A 23,438-nucleotide genomic window follows, 5' to 3' on the forward strand; every position below is an offset into this window, starting at 1 on the left:
CTTTCCTACATAGTGACCACTACTCTTACTCTCTCTCCTCCATAGTGACCACTACTCTTACTCTCTCTCCTCCATAGTGACCACTACTCTTACTTTCTCTCCTCCATAGTGACCACTACTCTTACTTTCTCTCCTCCATAGTGACCCCTACTCTTACTCTTTCTCCTCCATAGTGACCACTACTCTTACTCTCTCTCCTCCATAGTGACCACTACTCTTACTCTCTCTCCTCCATAGTGACCACTACTCTTACTTTCTCTCCTCCATAGTGACCACTACTCTTACTCTCTCTCCTCCATAGTGACCACTACTCTGTCTCCAGGCTCGAGTCACGCCCGGCGCTGTAACGACACAGAGAAGTCGTACTGTGTGAACGGTGGAGACTGTTATTTCATACACGGTATAAACCAACTGTCATGCAAGTAAGTGACTGGTCCTGTCCTCCTGCTGTGTCTGTCACCATGTGGCTTCAGCTGTGTGTTGTTCACCCTGTTAACCCAATCGCCAATCTCCTTCTCCAGACACGAAATGCCAAGTGTCATCACGTTCATTGTAAATGATCCTCTCAAGGATTAGTCAGGGTGCAACATCAAAGGCTTCCCTGTTGATTGTAAACTCATTCTTCTTCTTCTCCCTTCACCCCTGTTTCTCTTGCTCTCGACAAACATTCATCTTTCCTCCATCTCTGATCTGTCCGCTTCTCGACATCTAGGTGTCTTTCCCTGCATCCATTTCTCCTTCTTTCTCTTGCTCTCTCTCCCTCTCTTTCCCTATCCCTCTAATATATCTCCAGCTCGTTGCACGAGGGGCTGCATGCTGTTTAACAATGTGTTAGCAAACAAAATGCAAAAGCATTCAAGAAAACAGGCAATACTAGAGATGAAAGACGTACTTTTCCCAGGTGAACAAGGCCCCACAGACAGACAGCCTAAAATTGTTCCGTTTCATACTGTGACAGACAGCCTAACAAAATATCTTGAGGTGTTTGGGTGCTTGGCTGGCTGATACCCTAACCTACACAGAACACTGTACTCTGTCAGGCTGTAGGAGGTAGACGTGTATCCAGTCATGTTGCTGGTGAATTATGGGTTGTAAATAGTGCTTCCTGATCCTGAGTTGTGTGTCTGAGTTGTGTGCAGAGGGACAGAGTTAGAGTTATGTGTGACAGAGTAGAGAAACAAAGACAGAGTTAGAGTTATGTTGTGTTCTCTCTTAGCCTAGATGTCGGTCTGTTTAGAAGGATCAGCTCTGTTCTGAATGAACCAAGCAGACTAGCGCAGGCTGTGGTGTGGCACTGGCATTGTATGCTAGAGGTTAGCAGCCCTCAGACAAATCCCATTCCCTCTTTAGCATCAGAGAGAAATGAAGGAATGCCATTTTATTTCATTCAGATTAATGCTTTTTTTTTAAAGAGAGATGTTTATATCTCTGTGGAGACTGTTTCCCTTTTTATGTGTCTTGTTCACAGGGCTGACAAAAAGAGGGGAAGAAAGAGAGAGGGGGGGATGAGATAGAGAGATGGAGATAGTGAGAGGAAGAGAGAGAGAGAGAGGCGATGTCCTAGCATGGGCTTGCATGCTGCCTCAGTGTCTCTATTTATAACTGCATGGGAAATTGCTGAGTGGGCTCTTCTCTTCCAAGGAAGAGGTTCTTTCTTTAATTGATCCAAAATGCACAGTGAAGTTTTCTCTTTGGTACTATATGAGGGAAATAATATATCCTGTACAGTTTTATGCATGTTATGAATATTCAGACCCTGTGAGACCAGTTCAATTGAATGCTGTTTTAGAGCATCAGGGATCAGCATATGTATGTGTTAGGGAGTATTATGCTGCCTGGACTCACACACTGTAGTTACAGTGTAGTTACATTATAGTTACAGTACGGTAAGTGTAAAAACTCGGACATCCCATGTATACTCCAATCCCCCACCTTTCTCTCCTAGATGTCTATGAGTCCTTCAGCAAAGGGGTGCTTCCTTGCAGACTATGCCTTTGCAGTTTTTTAAGCCCAAACTCTTTGAAAGTGCATCTTGGGAAACAAACCCTGTCAATCACTAATGTGCAGTGGGTGTTTCTGCTGATATGCTTTTAGCTCCGACTCCTCCTGTTCCACCTCCCGCAGGTCCACATCTTCCAGCCTTTCACATGTGATGATGTCATAGCGTGCAATGATGTCATAGCGATGACGCCATAGTAATGATGTCATAGCAATGGCATAAGCTCTACCCTCTACCTCTGACAAATACTATTAGGCTGTGCTCTGTTTCTAACTCCATGTTCTCTGCTCTCTTGTGTCCCTCCCTCCCTCCCTCCCTATCTCCCTCCCTCCCTCCCTATCTCCCTCCCTCCCTCTCTATCTTTATCTCTCCCTCCCTCCCTCCCTCCCTATCTTTATCTCTCCTTCCCTCCTCTCCTCCCTTTTTCCTCCCTCCCTCCCTCCCTCCCTCCCTCCCTCCCTCCCTCCCTCCCTCCCTCCCTCCCTCCCTCCCTCCCTCCCTCCCTCCCTCCCTCCCTCCCTCCCTCCCTCCCTCCCTCCCTCCCTCCTTCCTTCCTTCCTTCCTTCCTTCCTTCCTTCCTTCCCTCCCTCTCTCCCTCCCTTTTTTGCTCTCTCCTGCCCTCTCTCCCTCCCTCCCTCCCTCACTCACTTTCTTTCTCCCTTCATCCAACCTTTTCCTTCCCTCCATCCCTCCCTTTCTTTCTCTCTCCCTCCCTCACTCCCTTTCTTGCTCTCTTCCTCCCTTTCTCCCTTGCTCCCTCCCTCCCTTCCTCCCTCCCTCCCTCCCTTGCTCTCTCCCTCCCTCCATTTCTCTCTACCTCCCTTACTCTCTCTCTCCCTCCCTCCTTTCCCTTATATGTACTTCCTCCTTCGCCTCCTCTCCCTCCCCCTCTTCCTCTTTTCCCTCCCTCCCTCTTCTCCTTCTGTGGCTTGTTTCCCCCATCAGGTGTCCAAATGACTATACAGGTGATCGCTGTCAAAAATCCGTCATGGCAGGTTTCTACAGTATGTTCATTTCCTCCTGTCTGTCTGTCTGTCTGTCTGTCTGTCTGTCTGTCTGTCTCTGTCTGTCTGTCTCTGTCTGTCTGTCTGTCTGTCTGTCTGTCTGTCTGTCTGTCTGTCTGTCTGTCTGTCTTCCTCCCTCATTGGGACGCTGCTGCATGCTCTGGAGGGCGATACCTACGTGTGTGTGTGTGTGTGTGTGTGTGTGTGTGTGTGTGTGTGTGTGTGTGTGTGTGTGTGTGTGTGTGTGTGTGTGTGTGTGTGTGTGTGTGTGTGTGTGTGTGTGTGTGTGTGTGTGTGTGTGTGTGTGTGTGTGTGTGTGTGTGTGTGTGTGCTTGCGTGCTTGCGTGCTTGCGTGGCTGCGTGAATGTGTACAGTGGCTTGCGAAAGTATTCACCCCCTTGGTATTTTTCCTATTTTGTTGCCTTACAACCTGGAATTAAAATTGATTTTTTGGGGGGGTTTGTATCATTTAATTTACACAACATGCCTAACACTTTGAAGATGCAAAATATTTTTTATTGTGAAACAAACAAGAAATATGACAAAAAATATAAAAAATGTGAACGTGCATAATTATTCACCCCCCTCCACCCCAAAGTCAATACTTTGTAGAGACACCTTTTGCAGCAATTACAGCTGCAAGTCTCTTGGGGTATGTCTCTGTAAGGTTGGCACATCTAGCCACTGGGATTTTTGCCCATTCTTCAAGGCAAAACTGCTCCAGCTCCTTCAAGTTGGATAGGTTCCGCTGGTGTACAGCAATCTTTAAGTCATACCACAGATTCTCAATTCGATTGAGGTCTGGGCTTTGACTAGGCCATTCCAAGACATTTAAATGTTTCCCCTTAAACCACTCGAGTGTTGCTTTAGCAGTATGCTTAGGGTCATTGTCCTGCTGGAAGGGGAACCTCCGTCCCAGTCTAAAATCTCTGGAAGACCGAAACAGGTTTCCCTCAAGAATTTCCCTGTATGTAGTGCCATCCATCATTCTTTCTGTTCTGACCAGTTACCCAGTCCCTGCCGATGAAAAACAAAAGCATGATGCTGCCACCACCATGCTTCACTGTGGGGATGGTGTTCTCGGGGTGATAAGAGGTGTTGGGTTTGCGCCAGACTTAGCGTTTTCCTTGATGGCCAAAAATGTTAGTCTCATCTGACCAGATTACCTTCTTCCATATGTTTGGGGAGTCTCCCACATGCGATTTTGGCGATCACCAAACGTGTTTGCTTATTTTTTTCTTTAAGCAATGGCTTTTTCCTGGCCACTCTTCCATAAAGCCCAGCTCAGTGGAGAATACGGCTTAAAGTGGTCCTATGGACAGATACTCCAATCTCCGCTGTGTAGCTTTCCAGCTCCTTCAGGGTTATCTTTGATCTCTTTGTTGCCTCTGATTAATGCCTTCCTTGCCTGGTCCGTGAGTTTTGGTGGGCGGCCCCTCTCTTGTCAGGTTTGTTAATAATAATGGATTTAATGGTGCTCCGTGGGATATTCAAAGTTTCAGATTTTTTTATAACCCAACCCGAACCCAACCCAATCTGTACTTTTCCACAACTTTGTCCCTGACCTGTTTGGAGAGCTCCTTGGTCTTCATGGTGCCGCTTGCTTGGTGGTGCCCCTTGCTTAGTGGTGTTGCAGACTCTGGGGCCTTTCAGAACAGGTGTATATATACTGAGATCATGTGACAGATCATGTGACACTTAGATTGCACACAGGTGGACTTTATTTAACTAATTATGTGACTTCTGAAGGTAATTGGTTGCACCAGATCTTATTTAGGGGTTTAATAGCAAAGGGGGTGAATACGTCTTTTGCTTTTTTAATTGTTTTTAAATTTTATGAAACAAGCATTTTTTTTCATTTCACTTCACCAATTTGGACTATTTTGTGTATGTCCATTACATGAAATCCAAATATTACAGGTTGTAATGCAACAAAATAGTAAAAATGCCAAGGGGATGAATATGTTTGCAAGGCACTGTATGTGCATGCCTTTGTGTCTATCCCTTCCTCTGTTGTCCATCGTGCTGGTCCTTTACACAGAGGGACTTAACCAGTAGACCCCTCATTAATGGACAGAGGTGCATGCAGAGAAACAGACAGCAGAGTTAACATATAGGTCTCTATGCATGCCCTCCTGATCATATGCTACACAGTAAGCTGCAGCAGAGATTGGATGATGATACATTGAATGGAATATACAGGGTTCACTTGATATGCAGCTTGGATGGCTTGATGCAATTCTTGATACGAAGACCGGTAGTTATCTGTGATGTTCTGACTAGATGTTAGTGAAGTAGCCAGTAGTTTTGCTGCAAATGGGCAACTGATAACCCATTGTCATAATGTTTCATCCAGAGAGCTCATCCTAAGCCAGTTCTTATATTCGAATCATTAAAATGCTTGGTTTGTTTGCCCCATCAATGTCCTGTTTACCATGTTCAGGTAACTACAGTACTGGTCAAAAGTTTGGACACATCTACTCATTAAAGGGTTTTTATTTGTTTTTACTATTTTCTACATTGTAGAAAGTAGTGAAGACATGACACTATTAAATAACACACATGGAATCCTGCAGTAAAAAAAAGTGTTATAGAAATCAAAAAATATTTTATATTTCATATTCTTCCAAGTTGCCACCCTTTGCCATGATGACAGATTTGCACACTCTTGGCATTCTCTCAACCAGCTTCATGAGGTAGTCACCTGGAATGAATTTCAATTAACAGGTGTGGCTTGTTAAAAATTAATTTGTGGAGTTTCTTTCCTTCTTGATGCATTTTAGCCAATCAGTTGTGTTGTGACAAGGTAGGGGTGGTATTCAGAAGATAGCCCTATTTGGTAAAATACCAAGTCCATATTATGGCAAGAACAGCTCAAATAATCAAAGAGAAATGACAGTCCATCATTACTTTAAGACATGAAGGTCAGTCAATCCAGAAAATTTCAGTTGCAAAAAAGATCAAGCGCTATGATGAAACTGGCTCTCATGAGGACTGTCACAGGAAAGGAAGACCCAGAGTTGCCTCTGTTAAGTTCATTAGAGTTACCAGACTCAAAAACTACAGGCCAAATAAATGCTTCACAGAGTTCAAGTAACAGACACATCTCAACATCAACTGTTCAAAGGAGACTCCGTGAATCAGGCCTTCATGGTCGAATTGCTGCAAAGAAACAACTACTAAAGGACATCATTAAGAAGAAAAGACTTGCTTGGGCCAAGAAACACGAGCAATGGTTATTAAACCGGTGGAAATCTGTCCTATGAGTCCAAATTTGAGATTTTTGGTTCCAACCATCATGTCTTTGTGAGACGCAGAGTAGGTGAACGGATGATCTCCGCACGTGTGGTTCCCACCATGAAGCATGGAGGAGGAGGTGTGATAGTGTGGGGGTGCTTTGCTGGTGACACTGTCTGTGATTTATTTTGAATTCAAGGCACACTTAACCAGCATGGCTACCACAGCATTCTGCAGCGATACGCCATCCCATTTGGTTTGCGCTTAGTGTGACTATCATTTGTTTTTCAACAGGACAATGACTCAACACACCACCAGGCTATGTAAGGGCTATTTGACCAAAAAGGAAAGTGCTGCATCAGATGACCTGGCCTCCACAATCACCCGACCTCAACCCAATTGAGATGGTTTGGGATGAGTTGGACCGCAGAGGGAAGGAAAAGCAGCCAAAAAGTGCTCAGCATATGTGGGAACTCCTTCAGACTGTTGGAAAAGCATTCCAGGTGAAGCTGGTTGAGAGAATGCCAAAGCTGCCATCAAGGCAAAGGGTGGCTACTTTGAAGAATCTAAGAATCTAATCTCTGTTTACATTTTTTTGGGTTACTACATGATTCCATATGTTATTTCATAGTTTTGATGTCTTCAATATTATTCTACAATGTAGAAAATAGCACAAATAAAGAAAAACCATTGAATGAGTAGGTGTGTCCAAACGTTTGACTGGTACTGTATGTGAGTGTTTCCTTGCCACTAGCAGACCACATAGATGAGAAGAGCACTTTGAACGGGTTTGTCATTGTTGGTTTAAGCCTAGAGAACAGCTAATGGGGACTTGGAGCACAATATGAATATACAGTTAATTGCCAAAATAAAGGAAACACCAACATAAAGTGTCTCAATAGGGAGTTGGGCCACCACAAGCCAGAATAGTTTCAATGCACCTTGGCATATATTCTACAAGTGTCTTGTGTTGATGGTGGTGAAAAATGCTGTCTCAGGCGCCGCTCCAGAATCTCCCATAAGTCTTCAATTGTGTTGAGATTTGGTGACTGAGACGGCCATGGCGTATGGTTTACATCATTTTCATGCTCATCAAACCATTCAGTGACCACTCCTGCCCTGTGGATGGGGGCATTGTCATCCTATAGGAGCATAGCCATGGTAGCCAAAAATATTTTTTTATACATGACCCTAAGCATGATGGGATGTTAATTGCTTTATTAACTCAGGAACCACAGCTGTGGGGAAGCACCTGCTTTCAATATACTTTGTATCCCTCATTTACTCAACTGTTTCCATTATTTTGGCAGTTACCTGTACATACAGTATTGTATATATCTATATATGCATGCATAAATATGGTTAAAAAACGTCTTTAAGCTATCATTGATGGCACGATTCACATCATACCAAGTTAAGAAACACACATATCTTACTAGTGCTATTGCTCATGCTGTGCTGATAGAAAACACCTTTGTCATATTTGATCATAATAATTTCATATGAAAGGTGTCAGAGCGATAAAGTGATATAACACAAGAAACAATAGGACACAATTACAACTTGTCATTAATCTGTCGACCTACAAAGCTGTTCCCATTTCTGTGCCAACCAACATCTACAATACTGTGTTTTTACGTTGGAAAGTAACACACTGCTTTTTTCCTTTCTTTTTTCTTTGATTTTATCCACACAAAACAAAATATGTTTACCCCAGAAATGAGGTCTAGTAAATATGGCAGTAAGTGAAGTGGCTGTCTCTGTCTCTGTCTCTGTCTCTGCATGTCTCCTGCCTGCTTCCCTCTCTCTTTTATTAGTTATGCTTCTTCCTTTCCTTTTCTTTCGTTTCTGGGGTCACAGAGCCGCGGCTGTCCGCGTTGTCTGTCTGTTACTGGACGTGACACCTGCTAATCACGATTATTATGTCACCGAAAGATTCCATACTAACCTCATGGTTTAGTATCTACTATCTATATATCTATGTTCCAATGTAGACGATCACTATCTGAAACTTTTTCTCTTTCCTTTTCATTGTGTCCAACTTTCTGCGTTGGCAGAGCATCTTGGAATTGAATTTATGGGTATGGAACAATTATTCATTTGAATGTATATTATTAATTTTAAGAGTTGCCAAGATCCTCTCACAGTCACACATTACTACTACCATCTCTCTAGAACCAATAGCTCTTCTCTGATCTGTCGACCTGTCACTCGCCCGCTAACCTACCTGGTCCAAAGACACTTGTCCCTCTTCATGCATGCTAGCCCTCTCTCTCAGTTATAGAAAACCTAGAAACTATGCTTTGTAGTACACTCCAAAATATTACTGTAGAGAGGGAGACAGCAAAGCCATAGACATGTTGATGACCGAGAGGAACATATAAGTAGAAGATATTACAATGCAGGCACAATATCTTTACCTGAGTGAGGCAAAAGTCATTCTAAAATGTGTACTTTTGAGTCAGAGAGACAAACTTGACAGAAATTCGCTGATGGTTATCAGTAACACCACACCTGAGAAAATAGCCAGTGTCTCATAAGACAGCCAGCTGTGGTAGGTCTACCATGACCCAGTTGATTGGCATTGAATCAGAGGCTCCTGTAAGTGATAGTGACCTAGCTCCTTCAGTAGCAGCCAACCACCAATCCCTTCCCCTATCAGTACCCTCTTCTGTGACACACATACAATGCTTGGCTAAGGCTCTCTATACAGCACCCCTTCCCCGACCTTTAGCACTAAAACCCCCATCACCACCCCATTTTAGACCCCCCCCCCCCCCCCCCCCCCCCCCCCCCACACACACACACACACACACACACACACACACACATACACACCTTCCCAGACAATCTTCCTCCACTATCTGGCCGTCGCCACCTTTCATCTTCCTTTGTCCACTCTTTCTTTCTTTCGTTCCCTCTCTCCCCATGTTCTGTTTGTTTTCCTCTGTCATTGTGACTTATCTGCTGACAATGTTCCACCACAACGAGCCTTCTGCTCATTGGTCATTTAAATGCCATCAGAACACCTGACAGGGAGGTTTTCATAAAGCTTCACCATGACAACAGAGATTCACACTAGCTACATGTTTTAACTGACAAAAAAAGATCAGAAAACCACATTTAACCTTGAAAAATAATGACAACTCTCATGCAAAAGCTACAATATATGTATTTCCCTTGTTAACATGTGGGCATTGTGAGTTATCTGTGTTTTATATCTGTGCGTTCTCTGGTCAATTTAAAGGTGTCTATTTAGTTGGCGGTGAGTTTTATGAATATCCCCAAACCATTGTGGTGTTTTTGCTTTTTTTCTTATGATTATCATCTGATTCCATCATACAGGCATGTGTCCTTAGACCTCTTTGACATACATTCCATAGACATTGTGGTACATTTGTGCACGTAGGGAAAGCAGAGGGGGAATCCAGACCAACCACACATTGCAACATATAGGTCTATGTAGGATGAGGCCTAGTTTCTGAGAGATTGTTTGAACTTGACATACAGTAAGCCTACAGAAGCAAACATTGCCAGTAAAAAAAAGAGTCTACTATTGTTGAACTGTTGAACTGTTACACACTTGTACATGTATGAAACAGGACAAATATAAGCACCACCCTGACTGAAACAGTCTATGTTGTGGCTAAGCCACTGTTAGCCTACGGGGTTGGTACCATCATGGTTAGTTTTTGTTTTGTCTAAGGTTAGCACTACTAAGCTAGAGGAGAAAGACGATTGGTTACTTTCAGGGAGGTTAGAGGTCAGAGGTTAGTGATGAGTATGGAGGGAAAGAGGAGGTGCTGAGTTAGCTTTTGTTTGATTATTTCCGTAGAGTAGCGCTCACACGTGTGTGTGTGTGTGTGTGTGTGTGTGTGTGTGTGTGTGTGTGTGTGTGTGTGTGTGTGTGTGTGTGTGTGTGTGTGTGTGTGTGTGTGTGTGTGTGTGTGTGTGTGTGTGTGTGTGTGTGTGTGGTTTGTTCACAGAGGCAGAGGAGCTGTACCAGCGGCGGGTGTTGACCATCACAGGCATCTGTGTGGCACTGTTGGTAGTGGGCATGGTCTGTGTGGTGGCATACTGCAAAACCAAGTACGTACTGATACTGTACAGAGCCCACCCAGCCGGGCATAACTGGTTGAAATGATTTCAACCAGTTCCTCACAGAGCCCAGGAGGCATTCACTGACTGCCAGTGATCACAGCTACAATGTCACAGTCAGAAATTAAGCTTTTAAACTTCTTAGATGAGCTTTACTAACTAATTATATATATTTTTTAAACGTGTTAATGTTTGAAGCCGGATATTTCAATGACAGACAGAACAGAATTTGTAAAATGAGTGCATTCCTGTCAAACTATAGTTTGTATTTATATACATTTTCTGATAAACTTTTTCTGTTCTTATCTACTATCTTCCTCAATGTCTTCTAGAACAATAACACATTACACTTTTTCTTGCGTATGTCCTACAGGAAACAGAGGAAGAAGATACATGGCCACCTGAACCAGAACGTCAACCAGAACCAGTGTGTGGAGCAGCCCAACCGCATGCTGGCTAACGGTCCCAACCACCCTGGGCCAGGGCCTGAAGAGATCCCGATGGTGGACGTGAGTCACTACAGCCCCGTACACACTCAGGTTGTACAACTGATGTACAACACATTTGACACAACGGTTGTGATACAATGGTTATTTCTGTTATACTACAGAGAGTTTGTCTGCATAAAAACACATGCGGTGTCTCTACAACCGCTGTGTAAACACTTTTGCGCAGACAAACCTTCCGTTGGATCACAATTGTTTTGTCAAATGCATTGTACACCAGTTGTACAAACTGAGTGTACAGGGCCTACAAGATACCTCAGGCTCAGAAACAGAATTATTTTGATTGTAACGGGTGTTATAACACGTTCTTATCCCAGTTTGGCCGTTCCGCCTGCCGACACGGCATACGTCTAGAGCCAGGACTGTCTGCAAGCCTTGGGAGAGAGAGACAGATTGCCATATCGCCCATACCTATACAGCTCCCACAATGCATATCTCTCTCTTCCTTTCACAGTACATCTCAAAGAACGCTCCTACCACAGAGTGTAGTATTATACAGCATGGACCAGAAGAAGCTGTAAACTACGCAGGAAGCCGAATGTCCACCAGATCCCACCACTCATCTACAGTCTCCCACAACTCCAGGTGCTGTAGTGGCATACACACACATAGACACACACACACATAGACACACACACAAGCACACACACGTCAGGGCATTTCTGTGGCTCAGAAATGTCATAAAGCCGTCTCGTTACTTACTTACTTCCATCTCTGTTTCTCTCTCTCTCTTCTCCCCGTAGACATGAGGAGCGGACGTGGAGTATAGAGAGGACAGACAGTATGAACTCAGACTGCCAGTCGGGGGCGCTCTCCTCATCAGTGGGCACCAGTAAATGCAGCAGCCCGACCTGCATGGAGGCACGGGCACGGAGGGCCGCCTACTGGGGCTGTTCTGAGGGAGCCAGCCTGCAGTATGGAGACTCCTACGACTCTCTGAGAGACTCACCTCACAGTGACAGGTGGGATGACTAGTATGAATGTTTGCCCACGATGTGTACTTGTATAAACTACAGAACGACTTCTTGTCTACTGTCTCAGTTTTGGGCCTCTGAACTAGATTTAATACAGTTTTGTGTGTGTGTGTCTCTGTTTCCCCCCTCCCCTCCCCACAGGTACGTGTCAGCGTTGACCACACCAGCCCGTCTGTCGCCCATTGAGTTCCACTACCCCCCACTGCCCCCCCAAGTGCCCACCTTCCAAATCACATCCCCCAACACAGGCCACGCCCTCGCCCTGCCGCCTGCCGCCGCAGCCTACCAGCGGGATGACGACCAGCCCCTGCTGAGATGCCCCCAGGTGACCATGACCCTGCCGCTACACTCACTAGCGACTACACACATGGCAGAAAGCAGGCCATTTTACAACTGTGACTCATGAGTCATATTTTCCACTTCCTTGTTGTTGTAAGTAGTGTATGATGTTGTTAGTTGTAGACTAGAGTATCTTGTGTGTGACGTTCTCTGCTTCTGTCCCTGCAGGATGGACGGTTGTACCGGCAACCCCGTCGCCCTCGCCAACCCTACCTGACAGAGAGCACGGGCAGCCTTCCATCCAGCCCCTATCATCTCCCTGACGACGAGGCCTATGAGACCACGCAGGAGTACGCCTCCTCCCGTGAACCAATCAGGAGCCGCCGGCGCCCGCGTCGGAACCGCCTCAATGGACATGTCTCCCAGCGTGCAATGGGCCTACGGGACAACAGCTCTCAGAGCTTCAGCCAATCAGAGGAGGAGGAGGAGGAAGAGGAGGGGCAAGGAGAGAGCACTCCTTTCCTCAGTATGCAGAACATGAACATGGAGCCGTGCGAACGTGGGTACCGATCATCTACCGCCCCTGCCCCGACCGCCGACATACGGACTCACCGGGCGCAGGGGCGGCCAAGCACCCGCAGCAACGGACACAGTAAAAGCTCCCAGTCGCGCTCCTCCAAAAATGACAACACACCCCTTTAAGACCCGCCCGCCTTGACTACTGACCTCTAACCCCTGACCCCGACCCCCCTGTCCCACCTAAAGACAACAGTGGAGTAGAGACCTGCACCTAGGAGAAATATTTTTATTTTGTATAACAGACAGATATTCTAAATAAATGAAATATTTATTTTCATTTCAGCAAAAATTGTCTACTAGCTAACAGCAAAGACTTTTTTTATAGGGAAAAATATTTATATGTAAAGTTTTTGATTTACAGCGTTATGAGAGAAAAAAATGATTACGTGCCAATTTTTTCACAAGTTAGATAATAGAATAATATTGTGGTGCCTTTTGCTGTGTGCTGAAGCCAGAGGTCCAGTTGAGTTTTTGTAGCCTTTCTAATACAGACTCCTCATTTTATAGACCTCTTTACTTTGACTTCCTCTGTTTAGGATCTCCCTGTTTGAACTGTGATATGATTCTGGCATCATGCAATATGAATCACCCCTGTGTAACGGAGAATGTTTACATGAGTATGATCCACACGCAGTTGTTTTTTCACGGGGGACATTTATCACAGACGCAACTGGATGTGGTGTCCTGTCCTGGTACAGGAAGTGAAGCGCTAGTTTTTGATGAGTCGCTCCAACAAACTCACATCAGTCATTCATGTCATCATCCGTCCGCCTGTCATCGTCTGTGTATTGTTTCAGAGGAATGCAGGTGATCCAAGGTACCTGCACAGGTGTTCAGGGTTTTTAAATGGGAATGAGTGTAGGTGACGGTTGTGGTGTGTGTGTGTGTGCGTGTGCATGCAGGTGTGTACGCACTCCATGATGAGTTGTAGTCTGGTCACAGCAAGGGAGACATGAGTGTCCATTCAGCTATGAGGATGTAGTCACTGTTAAACTGACATACTCAACCGGCCAATCGTCATGCTGCCAGAAGCTCCATTGCACTGTAAAACCTCCATCCATGAGCATTCATTGGCCAGGGAGCTGCCAATCCTACCAATCCAGTCAATCCAGCCTGATTCTGGCCTACATGGACTTCCCTCCCCCATTCCTATGCCAGCAGCTTAACTAAAGCCGCACTGTGTCTCAGGACTTTCACATCCCATCAAGAAAAAGACTCCATTTCCCAAGAACCACCATGGTCCATAGGCCAGATCCATTATGTCCCTCTTCCTTGTCTGTTTTCATCAGTGATATAGTATGGAGCTATGGAAACTCTTGAAACTTGAAAAAAAAAAGTGGGTTTTAAAAATGCCAAAATCCGCTGATATGGAGTTAATGTTGAGGCTCTTGGATGATTGTTCTATGACAGTGTAATGAGACAGGTTTGTCCTGTGATGATGATGATGATGATGATGATGATGATGATGACATTGGCTCGTAGTGATGATGGCACTGGTTTGCTGTGTGCTGTGACAAGTGACACAGGTTAATTTTAAAGTCTCTCCTACGTTGACTGACTCACTGCAGTGTGTTTGAGTCTGTTCGGTTTGTCTTTTTTTAATCATAGTCAACAGACAGTATGGTATTATCGATTATTGCATCCTTTTTTGCATTCCTATACCTTTATTATTAACACAAGTATACCTTGCTTGGTCATATTGACTGAATGATCTGATATGTGTCTGTCTCTGTCCGACCCCGCCCTCTTGCCAATGACATCATAGATTATGACATAACCTACTATCATGGGATATGTTAGATTTACACATTACAACAGCTTGTCCACTCCGCTATGGGTTACAGGCATTCCTCAGAAAGGATGCACCTCAGAAATACTATGAGATTAAATGGACAGAGAGCATCCCGCTCCTCTGCCTAAAAGAAAAAGAGCATTGTGTAAAATACATGAGTCCCCATGAGTTGGTTTTAAATGAACATTTTAATTTGCCCCTTTACCAGGAGAGTCTCACAGGAGATGCATGTATCACAAAAAAATGTTATAATAAGTACCATATAAAAAATGACAACCAACTCCTTTGATGAATTCAGAGGATTATTGTGGAATATCATTTAGAGATATACATGTTCTTTTCATGGCCCAAAGTTCTTCCAAGTTTGTCTTAGTATCACTGTATTCAATCTGGGATTTGCAATGTAGGATACTGCCAGTGACGGTAGTGTGCTTCTAGTGGTAGTTCAAATGTAAAATCCCCCCTTACCTCCTTCCCTTGCAACCAATATTTCCTACCTTCCACATTTACTCTCTCTTTCTCTCACGCACACACACACACACGCACACACACACACACGCATGCACGCATGCACGCGCGCACACACACACACACACACACACTTAAACACAACACACACCCTTCAACACGGCACATATATACACACACACACACACACACACACACACACACACACACACACACACACTTAAACACAACACACATCCTTCAACACGGCACATACACACACAATGTTTGTGTTTTTACAGCAGTTGTCCTCATCTCCTTTACGCCCCCTGCATGTCCTAGCGGTCCAGGTAGTTGGGTGCATGGGAAAAGAAGCAAGCAAATCGTTTTCCACTCAGTGAAAAGTGTCTTCATTTTAACATTCAGCAATAAATCCCCTTTTCTCATGTCTCCATTCTTGGAATATGCTAGAAGTTTTTTGCAAGTTTTATCAAAACATACTTGTAAAAAAGAAAAAGAAAAATCCAAACCACCTCTTCATATGAAAATAAATCTTTATTCCTACCATTTTGAAAGTGTTGTCATTCTCTGTCACAAAGAGGAGGCCTCCTCCTTCATTGACCCTCAAAGTGTAGGGGGGATTCTCAATCTTACGTCAGAAGCTAGTTTTGCCTGCCAATTTATGATTGTCTATCAAACTGATAATAATTATTCTGCTTTATGCTGATCCCATTCATCTGTGTGACAGGTAAGGGTCAATCCAGCAAAATAGACTTTGAAAACTTCTAGCCACTAGGTGGCAATATTTTCATGTTTTATCTCTTCCATTTCAGACTCATATTTTCTACCCCAGCAAAGCATATTGCATCCTCACACGTAACCAGTTTCCCTTTTATAGATCAAACAGGTTTTTCCCACAAAGTTTTTCCTTCCTTAGTGTGGTTATTCTCTGATTACGGATAGGTATGATTTTTATTGCCTGGAATATTGCTGGCATGATTCATCTGATCTACCGTTCTACTAGGCTAAACTCCATTACTTAGATGGTCATCTTGATTTGATGCAGTGGTGAAAAAAGTACCCAATTGTCATACTTAAGTAAAAGTAAAGATACCTTAATTATAGAAAAAGACCCAAGTAAAAGTCACCCAGTAAAATACTTGTTGAGTAAAAGTCTAAAAGTATTGGGTTTTAAATATACTTAAGTATCAAAAGTATATGCAATTGCCAAAATATACTTAAGAATCAAAAGTAAAAGTATAAATAATTTCAAATTCCTTATATTAAGAAAACCAGATGGCACAGTTATCTTTTTTTCTTTCTTTTTATTTATGGATTGCCACAGGCACACACCAACACTCAGACATCATTTACAAACTAAGCATTTGTGTTTAGTGAGTCTGCCAGATCAGAGGGAGTAGGGATCACCAGGGATGTTCTCTTGATAAGAGCGTGAATTGGACCATCGTCCTGTCCTGTTAAGCATTCAAAATGTACTTTTGAGTGTCAATGAAAATGTATGGAGTAAAAAGTACATGATTTTATTTACGAATGTAGTGTAGGAAAAGTTCAAGTAATACTACCTAAGTACTACTTTAAAGTATTTTTACTTAAGTACTTTACGCCACTGATTTCATGACAAGCATCAAATAGATAAATGAAGGGCATAATTAGGAGACATTATGGTAGTGATCTCACACCCTCACGCCCAAACTCAGACACACTTCTCAGACAGGTTGAACGGCCTCAGAGAGAGAGGTGATGTTCTCTGTCAAAATGTCCCAGTACTGTGGTATGTGGTTGTATCACCGAGCCCTCTTAAGATCAAATCAAATCAAATTTATATAGCCCTTCGTACATCAGCTGATATCTCAAAGTGCTGTACAGAAAGATGAATGCACTAACTGTAAGTCGATCTGGATAAGAGTCTGTTAAATGACTAGCATGTCAATTTCAATGTAAACACACACGTGATGAATTCATCAGATGTCTCGTCTCATCTTCTTGTTGAATAAGATCCACCAACTCTGTTTATATTGAATACAGATGTATGGAGCACACCTCATTCCTGAGACGCAGAGAGTACTTATCTCTCAAAGCAAATGGACTGTAGTGAACACATACAGTGGGACAAAAAAGTATTTAGTCAGCCACCAATTGTGAAAGTTCTCGCACTTATTAAAAAAGATGAGAGAGGCCTTTAATTTTCATCATAGGTACACTTCAACTATGACAGATAAAATGAGAAAAAAATCCAGAAAATCACATTGTAGGATTTTTTATGAATTTATTTGCAAATTATGGTGGAAAATAAGTATTTGGTCACCTACAAACAAGCAAGATTTCTGGCTCTCACAGACCTGTAACTTCTTCTTTAAGAGGCTCCTCTGTCCTCCACTCGTTACCTGTATTAATGGCACCTGTTTGAACTTGTTATCAGTATAAAAGACACCTGTCCACAACCTCAAAGTCACACTCCAAACTCCACTATGGCCAAGACCAAAGAGCTGTCAAAGGACACCAGAAACAAAATTGTAGACCTGCACCAGGCTGGGAAGACTGAATCTGCAATAGGTAAGCAGCTTGGTTTGAAGAAATCAACTGTGGGAGAAATTATTAGGAAATGGAAGACATACAAGACCACTGATAATCTCCCTCGATCTGGGGCTCCACGCAAGATCTCACCCCGTGGGGTCAAAATGATCACAAGAACGGTGAGCAAAAATCCCAGAACCACACGGGGGGGGGGGGGGGGGCCTAAATGACCTGCAGAGAGCTGGGACCAAAGTAACAAAGCCTACCATCAGTAACACACTACGCCGCCAGGGACTCAAATCCTGCAGTGCCAGACGTGTCCCCTTGCTTAAGCCAGTACATGTCCAGGCCCGTCTGAAGTTTGCTAGAGAGCTTTTGGATGATCCAGAAGAAGATTGGGAGAATGTCATAAGGTCAGATGAAACCAAAATATAACTTTTTGGTAAAAATTTGTTGTGTTTGGAGGACAAAGAATGCTGAGTTGCATCCAAAGAACACCATACCTACTGTGAAGCATAGGGGTGGAAACATCATGCTTTGGGGCAGTTTTTCTGCAAAGGGACCAGGGCAACTGATCCGTGTAAAGGAAAGAATGAATGGGGCCATGTATCGTGAGATTTTGAGTGAAAACCTCCTACCATCAGCAAGGGCATTGAAGATGAAACGTGGCTGGGTCTTTCAGCATGACAATGATCCCAAACACACTGCCCGGGCAATGAATGAGTGGCTTCGTAAGAAGCATTTCAAGGTCCTGGAGTGGCCTAGCCAGTCTCCAGATCTCAACCCCATAGAAAATCTTTGGAGGGAGTTGAAAGTCTGTGTTGCCTAGCAACAGCCCCAAAACATCACTACTCTAGAGGAGATCTGCATGGAGGAATGGGCCAAAATACCAGCAACAATGTGTGAAAACCTTGTGAAGACTTACAGAAAACGTTTGACCTCTGTCATTGCCAACAAAGGGTATATAACTAAGTATTGAGATAAACTTTTGTTATTGACCAAATACTTATTTTCCACCATAATTTGCAAATAAATTCATAAAAAATCCTACAATGTGATTTTCTGGATTTTTTTTCTCATTTTGTCTGTCATAGTTGAAGTGTACCTATGATGAAAATTACAGGCCTCTCTCATCTTTTTAAGTGGGAGAACTTGCACAATTGGTGGCTGACTAAATACTTTTTTGCCCCACTGTACAATCTTGGTTTCTGCTGGGGCAGTGACATAACTGTGTCTCAATCTGTTTAGTCAAGGTTGTTTCTGTCCTTGCTGTTGCAACACACACTTTGACATAATGCTTAACTTTCCATTGCAGTGATTTGGGCATGCAGTTGAGCAGGTGTTTGCACATCTCGTAACTCCAGTTCTACCTGACAGGCATTGAAACCCTCAACAGTCAGAGACAGTTAAAAATAAATGCCTGGGAAGATTGTCTATGTACAACACAATGTTCCACGGATAAAGCACTGATACAATGCTGATAACAAACCATTGATTTGTGTTAGATCAAGGTGAAACTGGGAAAATATATATATATATAAACGTTTTATTTTGTCATTTCTGTCAGTTGTGGTAGGTTTAGTATCAACAATGAAGGGAATAGATACAAAATTGAAATACAATATTTGTTTAAAGATTTTAAAGATCCACCCCTGTCTCCCTAGAACCTAATTTATCACATCTCAATGGGTGGTCCAGGTGTCCTCTGACATGGCACAAGTGGGGGCTCGGGCCTTTCCTATTTTGTTCTTAATTGCTCCTCTGTTGCAAGAATGACATCAGAGTGCACCATCAGACCAACTCCTTGAATTACAAAACCCTTGAATTTCGCCATTGTGTCTAAAACAAAAACAGTTTTGCTGAAAACATCATCGTTATACCCTTAAGTGTATTTATACTTCCAATATCGTTTTTCAACTGGAAATATAAGAAATGGAGTGGTACTTTATACTAATAAACATCAGTAACAAACGTATGGCATCTCTCTTGTTCTAATTGCTGACGAGTCGAGGGGGAGTGCCCTTCGTATATATATATATATATATATATACCTGCAACTTTTTTGCTGCATAGGTAAGTTCTTGCTCTACGGCCATGCTGTCGCACAAACGTTTGTGAATGTGGAGGCCACTTCAGGGGACCATTAGGTCTCAGGTTCGTCTGAGAAGACCAAAGAAAATACCCTTACATTTTTTTGTATTATTTTATTATATAATCTGTGTTTTGGTCGACTTTGTTTTTATATCAATTGGCACACGCGATGGATACATTGGGCATATGAAAAGGAACGCTTAAAGCCATATGGGAAAACGTTCGTTTCAAAAGAATAAATCGAGGTAGGTTATGGTGTAATTTACAAATCATTGAGTATGTTTACATGTACACTAATAATTTTGATTTTTAACTGATTATAACAGGCAGATTATGCAATAGTCATGTAATCACTTTACTATGTTTATCTTAATCAGTGTAAAGTCAAAATCGAAGTAAGCACACCCCGATTAAAACACATGGTTTTCTGAGTCATTTTTTCGAATTATTAGGACGTGTACACACCCTAATCGGTGTTCCAACTGTGTATTTGATCTGCGCATGTGGATCAACAACTGAGGTCGTTTTCACCTACAAACTTTATTATGTCCAAACTCAAAATTGTATTGTAACGACCCTGGGTTTATAAGCGCGGAAATCGCCGCACGAGCATGCTTCGCGATAGCCCGCCGGACCTCGGGCTCGAAGGTCGAGGATTCGAGACCTGCTCCCTGCCTGTTTCATTACATTGGTGTCAGAAGTGATCGGACCTCGCATCCACGACAGTGCGTGTTCTTGGCTGGTGAGCGAGGACGCGCTCTTTGAAAGGAGGGAGTTGTGGGTTCGAGACCTGCTCCCTTCCTGTTTCATTACAGTATTAATTGGCCAAGGCAGAAGCTATTGTAATTAACTGAAATGTGTGAGTCACACCAGAGAGGAAGACGCGAAGCGAGAGGGAAAACTAGGACCATAATCATCAAGTGGCGTTTTTTATTTGGCAGGTGACATGGAGCACAGGGCGTGGATTAGCTAAAGAGACTGCAGAGCTCGACGTTCAGGGCTGCCCACTGGCCCGGCAACATCTGTCTAGTACGCCGGGCCAGTTAATCTAGACGCCTGGCCCGGCAACATCTGTCTAGAACGCCGGGACAGTTAATCTAGACGCCTGGCCCGGCAACATCTGTCTAGAACGCCGGGACAGTTAATCTAGACGCCTGGCCCGGCAACATCTGTCTAGAACGCCGGGACAGTTAATCTAGACGCCTGGCCCGGCAACATCTGTCTAGAACGCCGGGACAGTTAATCTAGACGCCTGGCCCGGCAACATCTGTCTAGAACGCCGGGACAGTTAATCTAGACGCCTGGCCCGGCAACATCTGTCTAGAACGCCGGGACAGTTAATCTAGAAGCCTGGCCCGGCCAGTAGGCCTAAATGATCAAACTCCAAAACATAAAAAAGATATATAAAACATTGACGACGTCTGACGTTTCACACTTAGTATCAACCAGCATTCGGTTTCGTCATTTAGCATTCAAACACATTCCTTCTGCCTTACTTGAGTGAGCCCCGCCTGAATAGACTACTTCCTGGGAACTCTCACCAAGACCCGTCTCAGCGGAAGCAGGAAGCTCATAAATTCATCAACGCACGCATTCAAAAGTGTTCCACCAGCTTTTCCGTCTTTTTTTATATCACAGTGATGTCATTATTAGCAAATAAATGTTTACATAGACCTACACTGTAGAGCTGCTTGCTTGTCAAGAAATTACTATTATTTACGACTATTAAATCGTATTTATGACTATTAAATCACTTGTTGGCTAAATACAAAATGAATATTGTAATAATGCTATTCTGTAGTCAAGGCCTCTGCTATATATATATATATTTTTTTTTTTAAACAGATTGATTCCAGAAGCTGTTCATGAGCTATGTCGTTTATTTATCAGCTGAATTTTAACCGTGGCAAGAAAAAAAAATTGGGAGCACAATGTTAGCTCACTGCTAACATTCCTAAATGCAATCAGCTGCATCATTCTTGGGAGAAGACATGTTTACTGTTGCCTTGTTTCCACTTTATATTTAAATAAGCCTACACATCACACTTCATGTTTTTACATACTTAAAACCATACTAAATTACTTAAAATCAGAAGTAATTATTCTTAGTTAGTCATACAGCTGTATTGACTTAAGTGACAAAAGATTGCAATAAAATCCTCCACCTCTTCCCTCCCCTCCTCTCTCACTCCCCTTATCATTCATCCCTCTCTCTCCTCACAACTCTTACCCATTTCTTCTTCACTCATCTCCAAATGCATCTTGCCACCTCTCGCTCTTTCCTTTTCTCTAGTTAAATGGCGCAATGCCATTGCCGGTGGCGACGGGTGCTCCTGTGCCTGTGCTGTGCTCCCTGTGTCCTGGTAGGATCTCTCTGTGTGTACATCACCCTGGCTGTGTGTTATAGTATGACCACCAGTACAGGCCTGAGCAGCTCTGCCCCTATCCTACAAATTCTACCAGAGAGCTTCATTGCACCAGGGCTTACCAGAAATGACTACCTGGCCCCACACCCCACCAACTCCTTCTGGGACCCCAAGCCCCACGGAGGGGCCCTCTGGAACCGGCTCCAGCTACCCATTGACCGCCATTACAATCCCATCCTGAAGCCCAAATCCAGCAAAGAGCACAATGACCATCTTGATACCAATAATAATAATGCAAACTATTTGCGGCTTTCCCTTCCCACCTTGAGTGCAGGGTTCTCTGAGATCGGGAACTTGACATCTCAAATGGATGATTTTCAGGAGCTGCCCCTGCAGATGCAGATGTTTGTGTACTCCATGCACTTCAGGGACTATCCTGTCCTCATTGAGCCTGCTAAACTGTGTGGACGAGGGCTAAAGAAGGGGCAGGGCCCTCTCCTACTGCTGGCCATCAAGACCCAGGGCCTGAACTTTGAGAACCGCCAGGCCATCCGGCAGACATGGGGCTGGGCGGGGTGGGTGGCAGGGGCGACAGGGAAAGGCGGGGTGGTGCGGAGGGTCTTCCTCCTGGGGAAGAACCATGTAGAACCCCATGTGGATATCAGTGAGATGCTGCAGCTGGAGAACCGCCACTACGGGGACATCCTCCAGTGGGACTTCCACGACTCCTTCTTTAACCTCACCCTGAAGGACGTACTGCTGTGGGACTGGCTCTCCACCCACTGCCCCCTGGCACGCTTCGTCTTTAAAGGGGACGACGACGTCCTGTTGCGGACCCCTGCTCTCTTAGACTACCTCCGGGAGCAGACGATCCAGTCAGGGGGGCCCGGGTCAGAGGGTATGAAGGGATTCATGGTAGGGGATGTGATACGAGCAGCTGTCCCCAACAGAGTCAACTCTACTAAGTACTTTATTCCTGATAGTTTCTATAAGGGGCTGTACCCTCCATACGGTGGTGGGGGAGGTGTGGTGTACTCAGGGGAGCTGGCCCTGCGGCTCAACCGTATCTCCCGGAGAGTTCACCTGTACCCCATTGATGATGTCTACGTGGGCATGTGCCTCCACAGGCTCGGGGTCCACCCCATCCACCACCCCGCCTTCCTCACCTTCGACTTCCCCAAGAAAGAGGGGGTAGAGCAGTGTGCGTACCACACTATCTTACTGGTACACAAACGTAGCCCTGCTCAGGTGATGAAGCTGTGGTCGGAGATAATGACGAACCAGACAGAGTGCAGCAACACCACCCTGAGAATGGAGAAGGAGAAAAAGAATACACTTCTGATAGATCCATTTAGTGTGAAAGACAACGAGGGACAGGAACTTCTGACGGATCCATGGGATAGTTCTGGAAATTAAGCTCTATAGTGAGGTAATCACTGACTGGTTTAAAACTGACAATGGATGGATGGTGATGGAGAAGGAATGCTACCACTTGAGAATAGGGAAGAGCCCGCAGGGCCTTCTGAAAGAC

At 44.1% G+C, this 23,438-nt stretch overlaps 2 protein-coding genes across 2 annotated transcripts in view; both read left to right on the plus strand.

Annotated features, from left to right (window-relative positions):
- The window catches only part of nrg2b (neuregulin 2b), a 51,976-nt gene extending 36,875 nt beyond the window's left edge, over positions 1 to 15,101 (plus strand). Inside the window, exons 4-12 of the mRNA XM_036943193.1 lie at positions 302 to 422; positions 2,945 to 3,003; positions 8,298 to 8,321; positions 10,227 to 10,329; positions 10,712 to 10,847; positions 11,299 to 11,429; positions 11,588 to 11,806; positions 11,960 to 12,143; positions 12,326 to 15,101. Coding sequence (XP_036799088.1) covers positions 302 to 422; positions 2,945 to 3,003; positions 8,298 to 8,321; positions 10,227 to 10,329; positions 10,712 to 10,847; positions 11,299 to 11,429; positions 11,588 to 11,806; positions 11,960 to 12,143; positions 12,326 to 12,799 — 1,451 coding nt within the window. The 3' untranslated portion in view covers positions 12,800 to 15,101. The remainder of the gene's footprint in view (positions 1 to 301; positions 423 to 2,944; positions 3,004 to 8,297; positions 8,322 to 10,226; positions 10,330 to 10,711; positions 10,848 to 11,298; positions 11,430 to 11,587; positions 11,807 to 11,959; positions 12,144 to 12,325) is intronic.
- Positions 15,102 to 19,529: 4,428 nt separating this feature from the next.
- Positions 19,530 to 23,391, plus strand: LOC110489080 (N-acetyllactosaminide beta-1,3-N-acetylglucosaminyltransferase 2). The gene is made up of 2 exons (XM_021561646.2): positions 19,530 to 19,786; positions 21,835 to 23,391. The coding sequence occupies exon 2, from the start codon at positions 21,839 to 21,841 to the stop codon at positions 23,321 to 23,323; it is 1,485 nt and encodes a 494-aa protein (XP_021417321.2). The 5' UTR covers positions 19,530 to 19,786; positions 21,835 to 21,838; the 3' UTR covers positions 23,324 to 23,391.
- The last annotated feature ends 47 nt before the right edge of the window (positions 23,392 to 23,438 follow it).

This window comes from Oncorhynchus mykiss, chromosome 14 (genome assembly GCF_013265735.2).
Source record: "Oncorhynchus mykiss isolate Arlee chromosome 14, USDA_OmykA_1.1, whole genome shotgun sequence".
NCBI lineage: Eukaryota > Metazoa > Chordata > Actinopteri > Salmoniformes > Salmonidae > Oncorhynchus > Oncorhynchus mykiss.